This window comes from Carcharodon carcharias, chromosome 3 (genome assembly GCF_017639515.1).
Source record: "Carcharodon carcharias isolate sCarCar2 chromosome 3, sCarCar2.pri, whole genome shotgun sequence".
Classification (NCBI taxonomy): Eukaryota; Metazoa; Chordata; class Chondrichthyes; order Lamniformes; family Lamnidae; genus Carcharodon; species Carcharodon carcharias.
Genome location: NC_054469.1, coordinates 230,901,314 through 230,916,735, shown reverse-complemented (window position 1 = coordinate 230,916,735; position 15,422 = coordinate 230,901,314). Strand labels below are relative to the sequence as shown.

General features: G+C 39.4%; 1 protein-coding gene across 2 annotated transcripts in view; it reads left to right on the top strand.

Moving 5' to 3' along the window:
* cdyl (chromodomain protein, Y-like) overlaps nucleotides 1-15,422 on the top strand; it is a 190,337-nt gene that overhangs the window by 37,594 nt on the left and 137,321 nt on the right. Inside the window, exon 2 of one of the 2 annotated variants that reach the window (XM_041184993.1) lies at nucleotides 3,756-3,815. The exons of the other annotated variant lie outside the window; for it this stretch is intronic. Coding sequence (XP_041040927.1) covers nucleotides 3,756-3,815 — 60 coding nt within the window. The remainder of the gene's footprint in view (nucleotides 1-3,755; nucleotides 3,816-15,422) is intronic. 2 annotated transcript variants of the gene reach the window in all.

Genomic DNA, 15,422 nt, shown 5'->3' with positions numbered 1-15,422 from the left:
GGAAAAACTCAGCAGGTCTGGCAGCATCGGCGGAGAAGAAAAGAGTTGACGTTTCGAGTCCTCATGACCCTTCGACAGAACTTGAGTTCGAGTCCAAGACTCGAACTCAAGTTCTGTCGAAGGGTCATGAGGACTCGAAACGTCAACTCTTTTCTTCGCCGATGCTGCCAAATCTTTGGAGTCACTGTTTCCCAAATCTTTCCCCTGCCAGTGCTACTGATTTTTGCTGAGTTGACTTCACATGTTTGCTAACATGGGATAAACTTCAAGGACTACCATTTATATTTCGATTGGTCTATTGAGCTATGACTTCAGTATTTTCATTTCCAAGTGGCACACTCCTTCATTCCTGTTTGAGGGGGCTGAAATTCTGGAATATGCAACTGCAGTAGCCCCACAGGCAGTATTAGCCACTGGGATGCTTATACTTGAGGGTTGGCTTTATATTGATTGGCTATCATCAGCTACAGTAAATATTTTTTGTATTCCAAGGATTACTAGTTTTGCTCTCTGCAAAATCACTGACAGGTAAAAAGCATTGACATGGTTGAAATTCTGTATGATTTGTTCTATTAGGGTTTAAACCGTGTTGTGGAGCATCTCCCCCTGTCCCCTTACTATATTGCTCATTCCGTTCTATTTTAGTTTGAATCTGGTAGTAATATAGTCCCTATGTGTTATATTTTATAGCATTCAGCTTATGATGATCTTGGACATCATGTAAGACTAACAGTAACTGAACTTCAAAACTGATCCATTGGTTGTAAAAACACTGGGATGTGATGTGAAGTATACCTTGTTTTTTATCTAGGTCCAGTTATTGGGTGAAGGCTTGTTCTGGTCTTGTAACCATGATGACACAACTAAACTAGAGGGAAAGAAGCTACTTTATTGCCTTTTTTAACTCAACAGACCATGCATGTTTCATCAGGGATTCTCCCAATTTATTTCACTTATTGATGACATATCCAAATAAATAAATCCAGAATTTTAAAGGACCATTAAAGAAACTTAAAGTTCCACTATATCATTTGTAGGCTACTGTATTGAATATTGAATACTAGTTACATTCCACAGGTGTAATTCTTGTTGTTCCAACAGGCCTCGAACCATGCTGCAGCATTTTGTTTTTGATTTAATTTAAATCTGACTTGACCCTGTAACCTTTATCTGTATTTAGTCAGATGTTTGCCTACCTCTTTTTTTAATAGGAATGTGATCAACTCATTCACTGCTTTACATGCGAGTCTGTTACTCAACCTTGTTAAACCGGAGTCATGAAACTAGAGAGATACAAAATAAAGTGAAAATAGGTTGATAACAGCAGTATTGTCCACGCATGTGGAATTTGGCCCTGTCAGATTTTGCTCATGGCCCCAAGGAGCCAGATATTTCATGTGGAAGAGTAAAAGGACTACTCAAGTTCACATTTAAAAGCAATATCTTCAGTGGACAAGGCCATTAAAAAGCTAATGCAATGCTGGTTTTATGACGAGTGTAGAGATGTAATGGTGGATTGGTTCAACACCTTTTTAAGATCACAGTTGGAATACTTTGCAAAGGTCTGGACTTCAAATTATTGGGAAGATGTTTAGGCAATAGACGGTACAGTGCAGATGGACCAGGATACTGACTTTATCTTTTCTGGAAATCTTCCCACAGTCTCTGACCCCCTAATTCACAGTCCTACAAAGTCTGCTCAGCCTTTTCTCTCAGATCCACAAATGGGATTGTCCTAATAAAGCAGTCCTTTCTTGCTGCTCCTGCCTGACAACTCTATTTTCCTCCCTTCCTGCTGTGCAGTCTCTACATACCTACATTAGTGGCTTTCCTGGCGTCTTCACTCACTTTGATAGATTCTGGTTTATTGACCTTGTCTCCTTTCTTTTAAAAAAAATTAACTTTTTTGTCCTTCTACTTCTATTCCTCAAGAGGATGACCTTTGAGCCCTTAATTTTTTTTCCTCAAATAGCATCCCAACTAGTTACCCATCCACGACCACATTCCTTCACTTGGCTGAATTTGTTCTCATGTGGAACAAGATTTTCTTTTTAACTAACTCCCTTAGGATAAAAAATATTGTTTTGGGAACCCATATGGTTCTTAGCTATGCATGTCGTCCTTGTAGGATGTTTTGAACTTTCTTTATTCTGGTCCTGTCGCTGACTTCTGGCTGTTTCTTGCTGTTGCCCTGATCTAGAGAATATTACTAATTTTGTTTCAGATTTCCACCCCTCCCTTTATATGGTCCATCTCTGAATATACTCTTCTTTGTGAGCCCCTTTCTCCTATCAGCAACAAGAACTTGTATTTATTTAGTGCCTTTAAAAAGAAAATGGAGGCTGAGCCAGAGGGTAAAGTATTAAGGGTTTAGGGAGAGCATTTCAGAGGACACAGCCTAGTTGGCTGAAGCTACAGCCACCAGTGGTGAGGTGAAGAGAAGGAGCAATAGAGGGTTCTGAAGGGGATGTAGGTTCTGGAGCATATTATAGAGGTAGAAACGAGGCCAAAGGTGGATTTCAACAAGGATGAGAGTTTTATGTCAGTGGTATAGGTAGCCTGGGTGCAAATTAGGTTAACAAGAACTCATAGGATGTGTACGCACATCAGGGTGTGGGATGGGACTCGGGCAGCATTTTTGGATGAGTTGGCGTTCATAGAGCATGGAGGATGGGAGGCTGGCCAGGAAAGCATTGTAATAATTGTAATTTGAGAAAGGCATGGATTAGGCTTCCAGCAGAGGTTGAGGCAGAGATGGGCAATGTTGTGGATATGGAATTAGGCACTGTTTATGATGGAGAAGATATGGGACCAGGAACTGAGCTTGGAGTCGAATAGAATGCTGAGGTTGCAAACGGTCTAGTTCAGCTAAAGTTGAGTGTGTGAAGGGTGGGAGGCTGGTCATGAGACCATTAGAAAAGATGAGTTTGCAGGTGACAAAAATGCATTGATATTTCAGCAGTGGATGTGGCCTGAGGCAGGCAGGCAATGTTAACAGGGTGAAAGCAGACAGTCTTTGTAACAGAGAGGATATGGGACCAGAGGCCCAGATGTCAGTTATGAAAAGTCTGGTTCAGCCCTAAATGGGGTGGCCAGGTCAGGCAATGAAATCTGTGGCAAGGCTACAGAGTTTGAACTGGACTGAAGACCATAGCTTCAGGCATCTCGATGTTTAATTGGAGCAAATGGTGACTGTTCAAAGAACAGTGCTGGAGTTGCTTTGGCTTCAGTTGGATAGTTAGAGTCGAATCAACTGAAAGCAGTCCATTCAGCTGGGCAATGAGATATAAGATTTGTGGGGTTTGTGTGATCAACCTTGTCAAAGGCCACAGTGGTCAAGAATGAAGGAAAAGGATAGTGTACTTGGGTTATAGTTAGAGGATGTCATTTGTTTGTTTCTTTTATAGTTGTTTCAATGTGATTTCAGGGTAGAAGTTTAAGTGCAGTTATGCGAAAGATGGGTTCAGATTTGCACTCAAGGACATTGGCAAGGACAGGGAAGTTGGAAATAGCTCACATTTTACAAGGTAAAAAGGATAGAAGGTGTTCTTTGTTTGGTGAAGGAGAGAACATTTAAAATAGGATTTTGTTTTATTTTTCCACCACTTCCCCTACCTCTTGTTCAGCTCTTTTAGGAATGTTCACCTGTAATATCTTTCCATTCTGCTGATGTGTTGGCAGATAAACTTATTTGTTCATTACATAGATCCTGTGTGACCTAGTGTTTCCTACATCTTCTGTTCTTTCAATTCCAGCATCACAACGTTCACAAATGCAGCAATGGAATGAAGTCATCAAATTTGAAGAAAAACTTGGTAAATTGGAACAGTTTTTGTGAGACCAAAGAGGAAATTGACAGGTGATTCAAAAGAAGTATTAAAATTCTGAAAGGATAGGTAGGTTTGTGTTAGTAGAAACAGATATATGTGTGAAAAAGAGAGATATCTAAGGTTTTCGTCTTGCAAGACGAAAAGCTTAGACATGTCTTTTTTTTTTCTGTAAGCCAGGCCAGGACAGGTAACGACAGCAGAGCTTCTTCCCTAAAGGACGTTAGAGAACCAAATGGGTTTTTGTGACAATCGACAATGGTTTCATGGGCATCCCCCATCAGACTTTTTATTCCCGATGTTTATTGAGTTCAAACTTCACCATCTGCCATGGTGGGATTCAAGACTGGGTCTCTGGATTGCGAGTATAGTGACAATGCCACTAAGCCACTGCCTCCCTCAACTCACCAAGGCTCTAGGCAGTACCTTCCAAACCCATGACTGCTACCATCTAAAAGGACAATGGCAGCAGACACATGGGAATGCCACTCACCTTCCTGACTTGGAACCCTATCATCGTTCCTTCACCGTTGCTGGGCCAAAATCCTGGAACTCTCTCTAACAGCACTGTGGATGTACCTACACCACGTGGACTGCAGCGGTTCAAGAAGGCAGCTCACCACCACCTCCTCGATGACAATTAGGGATAGACAAAAAGTGCTGGCCTAGCCAGTGATGCCCACATTCCGTGAATAAATTTTAAAAAATTAACTCTATTTATTATTTTAATTAATATATACGTGAGAATTTTTTTTATCGGGCTTGTGTAGGTGTTTGAAGTAGGAATCCTGGCAACAATCAATAACTGGTTGAAGGAAAAAATACAGTAAAGGGATATGGTAACAGGATAGGCACAGGGGATTAGGGTTAACACTTGTGTGGAGGATATACACCATGTGCAAACTGGTTGGGCTGAATAACAACCTGTTTACCCTGGTGTAGATTCTAATTAACTTTCCCTCTAAACAACTCTCTGTCCATTCAAGACCTGAATCTGCTCCCATATCTAGGAAGATTCTCGCAGTGCCTCCCCTATTCCTGGACATGGAGCAGGATCTATTTAAAAATGCTAGTTAGATTTTGAGTGTTTGCCCTTTCCTGCTCTCATTCTTTTGGGTTCATAAGGTGGCCTACAAGGTTTTCCTCACTTTTTTTGGAGCCAGCACAATTTGCATATCTTCTCTGGAAATTGTCCTCTCATGGCCTCTAACTCATTGTTCACTAATCCTGCCAAGTCTCAAATTATTCATTCTTTTCTAAGGGCTCTTAAATTGGAATTTTGACCTTCCTAGTTCTCTTTCTCCCTAAGACCTACATACAGGTGTTTAAGATCTAAGCATGTCATTACCAATTTACTAATTCATAGCATGCCTCACCTTCTAGTTTACTTTTATTTTCCAACTTGCTGGCCATCACTGTATGCTATTCATGTTAGTTTCTCAATTTAAAAAAAAACTAGTCAATTGACCAATTGCCATCAGAATTCTAAATTTCTCCTCCATAGCTTTTGCGAACATTGTAAATGGACAGTATACAGCCCATGAATGAGACCTGGCATTCCCCTTGATCTTGTCCTAGCATCTGGTTCTTCCTACTGGCTGAAAGAGCTGATCTTGCACTTGTGGGAATTTTAAAAGAAAATACCCGGGTAGAATTATAAGCACTGGTTTCACATGCAGGTTCCTTTTCCAGAAGCATTGTTTTCATTATTGAGTGAATACCTGCAGCACAGTGGATATCTGATGCAGGCCCTGACTCGTGGAATTGGGTAGTGCTATCAGGAGCCAGAGCCGCACTTCATTCCTGTGAGCTCCTGCTGATTATCAAAGTTGGTGGTGCTGCCTAAAATATTTCTTCAATTCCCACAAGCTCACTAGAAAAATCAGCTGTTGCAACAAGTGGCTTTTCAGAAATGTGTTTTATGGAAGGGTAACCATAATTTTATCTAAAGCTCTGGTACTAGGTGATAGTGGAATAATAGTCCACCTTTGAACAACTGACAGATGAGGCTCATTGAAGCTGAGCCTGAGGTTGCTAGCATTCTGTGCTACAGTTGGCTACCAAGTACAATACTTCTGGAATGGCTCTGAGCATCTCGTAATGTCACTATCGCCCTTTCCCAACATACACAGACACAATGGTCGCCCTAAACCAACCCACCCAAATCCAGGTTGTGTTGCTTCTGTCCATCTGAGTCCTTGCCTGCTGCTGCTTCTAACATGGACATTCACCAGATCTATTGTTTGTATCTATGGTAGATGAAGATAATGAGACAAAGGCAGTTTAGGTAGTGAAAGTAGAAGGGCAGAGGTGAATGTGGAAATGGGCATAAGAAATCAGATGAAAATGGAGAATGAAATGAAGGATTAGAATAACTTGGCATGCACTTGCAAATAGATCTTTTGCATCAAGGCAGAACGGTTATTGTTCTACATTGACATTAAAGGTAGAATTACATAATAACTTTAATCAGGTACTGTATGACCCACTCACTTATTGCATTGCCAGGATCAGGCCCGCTGCTTCAAAAGTGTGTTGGTGTGATACCTTATATGCTGGTTCTTGGGCGATATCGAAAAAAATAGTCTTGGACCACATGCCCTTTTAAAGATGATGTGAGGATTGTTTTCAGTATAAAACATTTCTTTAATCCCTGCTCAAATAATTAGTTATCATTCTTGCCCCTTAGGATGTGTTGTGTTTGGTTTTTGTATGACCATTTTCACAAAGCTAAAAACATCGTGTGCTGTTAAATGCGCTCAGTAAGGGGCATTGTTGAAAATAAACTTCTCTCTCAACACATTGGACGGGATTTTCTGCACCCACCCGCCGCTGGGATCATCTGGTCCCGCCACAAGTCTGGGTGGGGCGCTGCCTCATCCACAGCAGGTCCCGGCCATTGAGTCTAGTTATTGGTTTATTTCTGAAGAAGTCATATACAACTCCAAATGTTAATTCTCTTTCTCTCTCCACAGATGCTGCCACACCTGCTGAGTATTTCCAGCACTTTCTCTACTTTTATTTCAGATTTCCAGCATCCACAATATTTTGTTTTTAGGCTATTGTTTTAAGTTTCACCTTGATTGATTGAAAATACAAATTGAATTTAACTGTTGTTGATTTTCAAAATGCATGACCACATTCAAAGTGATATTAATTGTTCACTCACCCATTTTATTTGATTTTGTTTAGCTCTGAGTGACTTGCAACTAAGAATTTAACCCTTTTATTATGAACAGGATCAAACATTGAATGAATCATCTGCGTATACTTGCAAAATTCAAAAGGGGGGAAGAAAGGTAGAATTGCTTGACATAAGCAAAGATGATTCTTTAATAGAAATGACACCATTCGCAAAAAAAAAATCAAATATCGAGTCCTAGTCGAGTCTGCATTTCTGCTGCTTGTGACAATTTCTTTTCTTGTACACTGCAGTTGTGTTGCTGTGTCCTTGTATCAAACTTGCCTTGCATGTTACTCAACTTCATTCAAATATTCTGCTGCTGTGTCAATTATATGTATGCACTCTGAAACCAGAGGAGATATTTGGCATTGTGAAGCTTTTGAGCTTTTGGTTTGGTGCTCAGGATAATTTTTGTTCATTTTCTATTTTTACAGCCTTGTGGGAACCCACATTTTTTTTATTTCTGCGTACTGCCCTGAAAGCTGAGTATTTAATGCCAGCTGCAGCAATGTCATCCAATGGAGGGGTGCATAGTGTTTGGCCAAGGATTAGCCAATTCGGAAAATAATGTTGTCCTGCATTGTTTTAATAGGAGCAGGCATGTAGTTCTCTAACTGGACATTCAAGATAGTTGATGGCAATCAAAAAAGACAGACAGGTAATTGAATTTGTGAAAAGAGGAGCAGCAGATGAGTGAGAAGAAAGGAAAAGATGAATTATTGATTGACATAAAAGTTTGGAATTTGACAGACCTGGAGGGTCTTGGCTCTTTTCTGCTGCAGATAATACAGATCAGTCTGAGGCCAGATATGGTGTCAAGAAGAGAGCAGATAAAGGCCCTATTTTTGTGTAGATAAATTTGGCAGTTCTCTGGAGATATTTAGAGGAGGCATATGAAAAAGCTTCTGAATTATGGTGGTTGAATGCAGAGTTGAAGTGTAAGGAGTTTGCAGGAATGTTGGGGTTTTGGAGAGGTATGGTAAGAAGTACCAGAAAGCTGCCAAATGAGAAGAATAAAGTATGGGATGGTGTTGCTGACTGTCACTTGAAGAAAGGTTTGGGGAAAGAATGATTGATTGCACAGAGGTAGGTGATGATGACACTCAAACACCCTATCTGGATTTCCTTCCAACATTTACATCTGATTTCACAGCACAAACTTGGTTTCCATAACAGGTGAATTATATCAATTGAAACCCTTTGTCTTTATGTATGTCTGAGATGGTGTGCACAATGTTTGCAATAATTGTGATATATAAGCCATGGGAAGTGATGCAGTATATCCATGTTCTCTTTGCTTCTTTCAAAAGGCAGATAATGACACAGCAGGAAAACTAAGCAGATTGTAAAACGTAGAATGCATAAAGCAATGATGCACTGACTCCGATTTTACTGTCAGTGAACTGCCCACAAAGTAGTGATTTCTGTGATGTAGATTTCACCTTTCCCAGCATTAATTTGAATCCGGCGCCAAACAATGGGAAATTTCCAGTTGTCTTAACGGTAATGTCATTAAGTTGGGTATGTAGCTATTTACATTGAAGTATTCTCACAGATAGCAAACAAGAATGCACAGATTAGTCTTCACCATTTATAATTTTAGTGTGAAATAAATGGTGTGTCTGTGTGTCTGTGTGTCTGTGTGTCTGTGTGTCTGTGTGTCTGTGTGTCTGTGTGTCTGTGTGTCTGTGTGTCTGTGTGTCTGTGTGTCTGTGTGTCTGTGTGTCTGTGTGTCTGTGTGTCTGTGTGTCTGTGTGTCTGTGTGTAATGTTGTAATATTTTATCAGAATACGAAGATTTGACATGAGACAATTTTTTTTAAAGTTTTCCAGGCCAGAGAGGTTCTTCAGAAGTCATTATGACTTACTACACAATTTAAAAAAAAAAACTCAGTTACATTTCATTAATAAGGCATACATTTTTCAAGTCTCTTTAACATCAATATTATGGCATCAGTGAGTAAGCCTTGTCAGGTCAGTGATTTCCGTGGGGACTTCCAACAGTGCACCCTGTAGAATCTCAGAATTGTTATGGTGCAGAAGGAGGCCATGTGGCTCATCGTATCTGCACCAGCTCTCCAAATGAGCATCATGACTTGATGCCATTCTCCTGCTTTTTTCCATACCCTTGCACATTGTTTCTATTCATATAATCATCTACTGCCCTCTTGAATGCCTCAATTGAACCTGCCTCCACCACACTTCCAGGCAGTGCATTCCAGAGAAGCGTTGCATAACTGGTAACTTCTAGACTTCCATGTTTAGTTGCGCATGTACGGATTCTAGAATTTGCTGTCAGTTTCAGAGTCGTGACAGTTTTGCTGTCATTGCTACTCCAAAATTCACCCAAAATCTATAGGCTTTAAGAATATTTATTTCTTGAGAGCTTGAATGAGCACCATAAATCTTGGATGAAATGTTTGTTTTAGACATACATTAAATTATGTTCTATATATTTAATGCGAATGTCCAATTCAAAGAGTTCAGATCTCGACATACAGCTCTGATCACACAGCTTTAGCTATGTTTTTGTGTCACGAAAAATTATTCAAGTTAATTCTATAACTTTTGAAGTCCACAGCCAACCCAAACATGCAAGCAAGAGAACTTGCACATTTTGAGGAAAGGTGCTAAATGTCTGAATATTGTTTGCCCTCTGAAAACACGTTAATAGTTCAGTCAGATTGATTTAATTTGTTCATTCTTCTATTCTACACTCATGAATACATCAAACAGCCTATCTTGTGCTGTTGAACAACATTTACCTAATTTCCAGACACTGTTGATAGAGAAGAGAATTCTTGCGCACAGAGGTTTTGAGGCAGGGGGAATTAACCCTGGTGAGTTGTTGGTATGGCTGCTTTCTGATTTTTGTCACCAGTTAGGTATATTGACCAGGGTTGTGATAGAACCACAAACAACTTTGTCCAGAGGTCATGCTGCCTGAAACCAACTTACATGTTTACTTTTATATATCTTTAAATAGTTAAACTTGTTGCCTTTCTTCTTTTTATGCAACCTACCCCAACCCTTGCAAGTTGAGCAAGTGTGCTGTATTGATTGCAAGCCCAGTGAATTATGGCAACACCTGGTAACTTGCATGGTTGTGGAATTAGCAGTTTTGCTGGTTGTGTAATACAGTTGAACATGCCTTCACAAAAATGGTAATTAATATTTCCTGCAATTGTATATTTCCCACAATTGTATGTATTGCCGTAATGTATTGCTCATTGGAATCTAAATTTGCCACACTTGCATTTAAGGTATCTTTAGAATATAGATAAGTAATATAAATTGTTTGTTGTAGAATCTTTATATACACCTTGTGCAAGGTGTATGGTGTCAGTCTATCAAAAATTATTTTAATAGTTTGGTCCTTGCATCTGTTAGGACTTTCTCAAATGTAATTGGGCTTTGAAGTTTTTTATTGATTGGTGTCATTTACAAATGAAATGAAGTATGTCTGTGTTCAATAACTAGTGCAAGAATATTAATTATTCAGTACAGAATATAGTGTTGATGTGGATTTTAACTTGAATACTCGCATTACAGTTAATTAAGGTTACATTTATTTGAAATCTGGTTTGTAGATTTGAAGTCCATTTATTATTGAATTGTAACTGTTAACCACACACTTTGGACAAAATGTTTTGTCTAAACCTATGGAGTGCGTAAATAGTTCAAATACAGACTTATTGGAGTTGCTAGATGAATAAAAATATCAAAGTCCATTTAATTATTCTTGTATCCTGTTAGTCGTATCAGAGCAATCAGTAATCAGCATGTATCTTCATCTATAACCACCCTGTGGTGGAAAGCTTCTGAAATTATCGGTCCAGTGTCACCTGTTCTTCCCAAGCATATAATTTTTCACATTACTCATGCACTATATCCTAAAATAATCATTTTCTGCAAGCAATCTTACCTAATATGCATTTAAATGAATCCATGCATACATATGCCAACAGTGGAAGGATATATCTTCAAGTGGATATACTATAACAGGAGTTTTGTAGTAGTATGATGACTAATTGTAATATTTGTTACACATTTCTTTTTACTTCATATCAAAACTTTGAAAGCCAGGGCACATTATTAATCATATCACGTTGTTTCCTATTGTGATTGAAGTACTGTTAATTAGTGAGTGAATACAGTACAAAGCATAAAGGACAGAATTTCCTCTATTTGAAAATTGCCTTATTTGATGGCCCTCTTGTATTGTACAGTTAGTGTTTTTAAATGGAGCGGTTAACACTTGCCAAAAATGTTCGCAATTCCATCTGGGAGATTGCCTTTAGGATCTCTGTCAATATAAAAGCTACTTTCCCACAAAAATAATTTTGTTAGATATGTCATGTCCTCATGTAAATCCTGAGAGTCTTTCTGCTTAATTGGCAAATGCCCAGAAAGTGAGCAGAGCACCAAATGTGGGTGTTTTTAAGGTGGTTTGGCTAACACATCTTGGAATGGTGTCAATTCATCACTATTGGGGGGGGGAAAAGGTGAACAAAAGAGTAACAAAACTGATTAAGTTGTTTCTCACTCCGGTTCAGTGTGAAGGTCTTGTGGCTCAATAGGTAGCACCCCTGCCTCTAAGCCAGAAGTTCTGGGTTCAAGTCACACTTCAGGACTTTTTGGGCCATGGAATGAGTAGCATGACATGTTCAACAGGTTGATAATCAGCCTGCTAACCCTTCCTTCCAGCACTTCCCCACTATTCCCCAAAGTGGGGAAGAAGTGTGTGAAGATAGGAAACGAGCTACAATTCAACAGTATAATTTATATTGAGTTTTAATGATTCATTTCAATCAATTATAATCAGCTTCTCAAATATAATTGTAATTTGTAAATAAAGCATCTTTTATTTTAGTCTTGTGGGTACTTTTTTAGAATATAACCTCTAATAGAACGTATGTAAACTTTGTTGAACTTTTCAATCCATTTCCAACTTGCATAGTTTCATAGTTAAGTTGAAGTTTGTGTTCCTGATCTAGAAGCACCTGGAAAGAAAATGAATGTTTAAATTCTGAAAAAGAAAAACAGAACAGATGTTAGTCAAATCTTATCCATTGGAAACTTATTAAATTCAAGTTTTGCTCAGAGAGATTGTACTTTTGTAATGTTCTAGCTAGTATCACTTTAAATTGACTTAAATTGATTTTCTTTCTTAAAAACACCCTGTGAACTTGAAAAGAGACTTTTCATTTCCTTTTTGGTTGCTGAAGCACTGCACTATCTAACCTACTTCCCAAACATGGCTGATACAGACTCAAAAGATTCTTTCTTGTTGACATCATCTGGCTGTGACTTTTTACTTCTCTTAGGATCAGAGACCTTTTCTCAGACTTTCAATTCAATTTAACTACCCCCTTCAAAACATTTTAGTAACATCCTGCGGGCAGATGTACAGTTAATCTTCTGTCTAGTTCACTGAAAATTTTCAAATTGTGGATATTTTCATGAAGCAAAAATGTGTCTTTTATTTTTTTCATGAGTGTCACTGGCAAGCCAGCATTTGTTGCCCATCATTAATTGCCCTGGAAGGTGACTATGAATCATCTTCTTAAACTGCTGTAGCCCGTAAGGTGCAGGTAGACCACGAATGCTCTTTAGGAAAGCAGTTCCAGGATTTGGACGCAGCTACAGTGAAGCAGTGACAATATAGTTCCAGGTCAGGATGATGGAAAGCTCCGTGGTGGTGTTTCGATGCATCTCCTGCTCTTGGCCATCTAGGTGGCAAAAGCCATGAATTTGGAATGTGCTGTTGAAGGAGCCTTGGCAGTTGTTGCAATGCATCTCATAGATCATGCATTGCTACTAGTGTGTGCTTGTGATGGTGGTGTGAATGCTTTAAGGCAGCAGATGAAATGCCGATCTGGCAGACGCTTGGATGTTGTCTAACTTTGTTGTTGGAGCTGTGCTCATCAAAGCAAGTGGAGAGTATTCTGTAATGCTCTTGACTTCTACCATTATAGATGGTGGACAGGCTTTGGGGAGTTGGGAAGTAACTTACTCACCACAAAATTCTTAGGCTCTGACCCGCTCTTGAAGCCATGTTATTTATGCAGCTGGCCCAGTTCAGCTTCTGGTCAATGGATGTTGATGGTCGCTCTGTTGAATGTCGAGGGGAAATGGCTAGAATCTCCCTTGTTGGAGAAGGTCTTTGCCTAGCACTTATGTGGCGTGAATGTTACTTACCAGACCAAGTCTGAATGTTGTCTAGGTCCTGCTGCATGCTTCAGTATCTGAGGCGTTATGATGAGTAATAAATACTGTGCAATCATCAGTGAACTTCCCTTCAGGTCAGAAGTGGGGAAGTTCATTTGATGAAGTAACTGAAAATATTTGGGCCTAGGATGCTGTGATGAGGAACTCCAGTGATGTCCTGGGTTGAGGTGCTGGCCTCCAACAATCACAACCATATTTCTTTCTACTGGGTGTGAAACCAATCAGTGAATTTTTTTTCCCTCGTTCCTATTAACTTCAGTTTTGCTCAGGCTCCTTGATACTACACTTGGTCAAATATTGCCTTGATTTAAAAGATAGTCAGTCTCACCTCACCTTTGAATTCAGCTCTTGTGTGCATGTTTGGACCAACACACTAATGACATCATGAGCCGAATGGCCCACGTGGAACACAGACAGCATTGGTGGGCAGGTTATTGCCGAGTAAGTGCCACTTGATAGCACTATCAATGATCCTTTCAGCACTTTGCAGACGATTAGTGGACTATTAGGGCAGTAAGTAATTGGCCAGATTTGGATGTGTTCTTTTTTGGATGAGATACCTGGGCAGTTTTCCATGTTGGCATGTGCCCGACAAAGTTCTAGCTGTACTGGAACACCTTGGCCAGTGGCGTGGCCTGTTTTGGAGCTTAAGTCTTCAATACCACAACTGGGATGTTGTCATGACCCATAGCATTTGTTATATCCAGTGCCTTCAGCAATTCTTGATATCACATGGAGTGAATTGATTTAGCTGAAGCACCTCAGGAAGTCAAAATGGATCACCAACTCAGCTTTTCTGACTGAAGATGGTTTCAAATGCTTTGCAGCCTTTACTTTTGCACAGACATGCTGAGCTATCCGATCACCTGAGGATGGGGGTGTTTGTTGAGCTGCCTCCTCCAGTTAGTTGTTTAATCACCCCACCATTCAATACTGGATTTGGCTGGCCTACAAAGCTTTGATTCGATCTGTTGGTTGTGGGGCTGCTTATCTTTTTCTGTCGGATGCTGCTTCTGATGTTTAGTATGCATGGGAAAGTCCTCACTGATCCAGGATTGATCCTCTGACTTGATGGTTATGGTAGAGGATATGTTGGATTACAGATTGTGTGGTTGAATACAATTCTGCTGCTGATGGCACACACTGCTTCATGAATGCTCAGTTCTGAGCTGTTAGCTTTGTTCTGAATCTATCCAATTTTACATGGTGGTAGTTCCACAAAACATAATGGTGGGTATTCGCAGCATGAAGATAGGGCTTTCTATGAGGACTGTGCATTGGTCACTCTTACCAATACCGTCATGGACAGATACATCTGTAACAAGTAGATGGTGAAGTCAAGTAGAAGCTTTCCTTTTGTTGGTTCTCTCACCACTTGCCGCAGGCCCAGTCTGCCAGGTATGACCTTCAGGACTCTACCAGCTCAGTCAGGAATGGTGCTACTGAACTGCTCTTAGTGATGGATGTTGAGCCCCACCCAGATTGTTCTACAAAAGATCCTCCCATGATAGAATGTTACTCCATGCGAAAAGAAAATTATTTATAAACAGACTTATTACAATGTTTGCAACTTCATTAATTGACTGGAATAACTTTTATTGCAGCAGAAAATACTTTTTTAAAACTTCCTAGATGTATATCATAAATCAGTGAATAATCTTTATCGTATTCAGCAAGGTTACTTTAGCCTGTGTTTATCTTCCTCCAGACCAATAAATCCAAATGAACTTTTCATTGTTGTGCAATGACTACTTAATTTTGTGCAATTTTTCATACTTCTCTTTTGGTTGTCCCTGGTCTGTCCATTTCATCTCTGGTATATTGAAATCCCAAGTGATAATCACTATTATTCTACAACCCTTCTCAGTTGCCAAACCTGTATTTTTTTTAATTTTGCTGGGTAAACAATGTATGTCAATTATTACTTTGTCACGCATTGTTTCTATTCATACAACTTCTGTTTTCTCTGTTGATACAGCTAGTAAAATGCATCATCCTTTTTATCAATAGTGACAAATACTCCTTTTGTATAACTTAAGTCTTTCTTTGCATAACATTGAATCTTATTACTTGTAAGCCTTGCCCATCAGCTTACGGGGATGTTTCAGTACTGTTTGCATTAGTATGAAAACATTTTTCAGTCTGTCCAATTATTTTCCACTTAATCCAAATATCTCATTT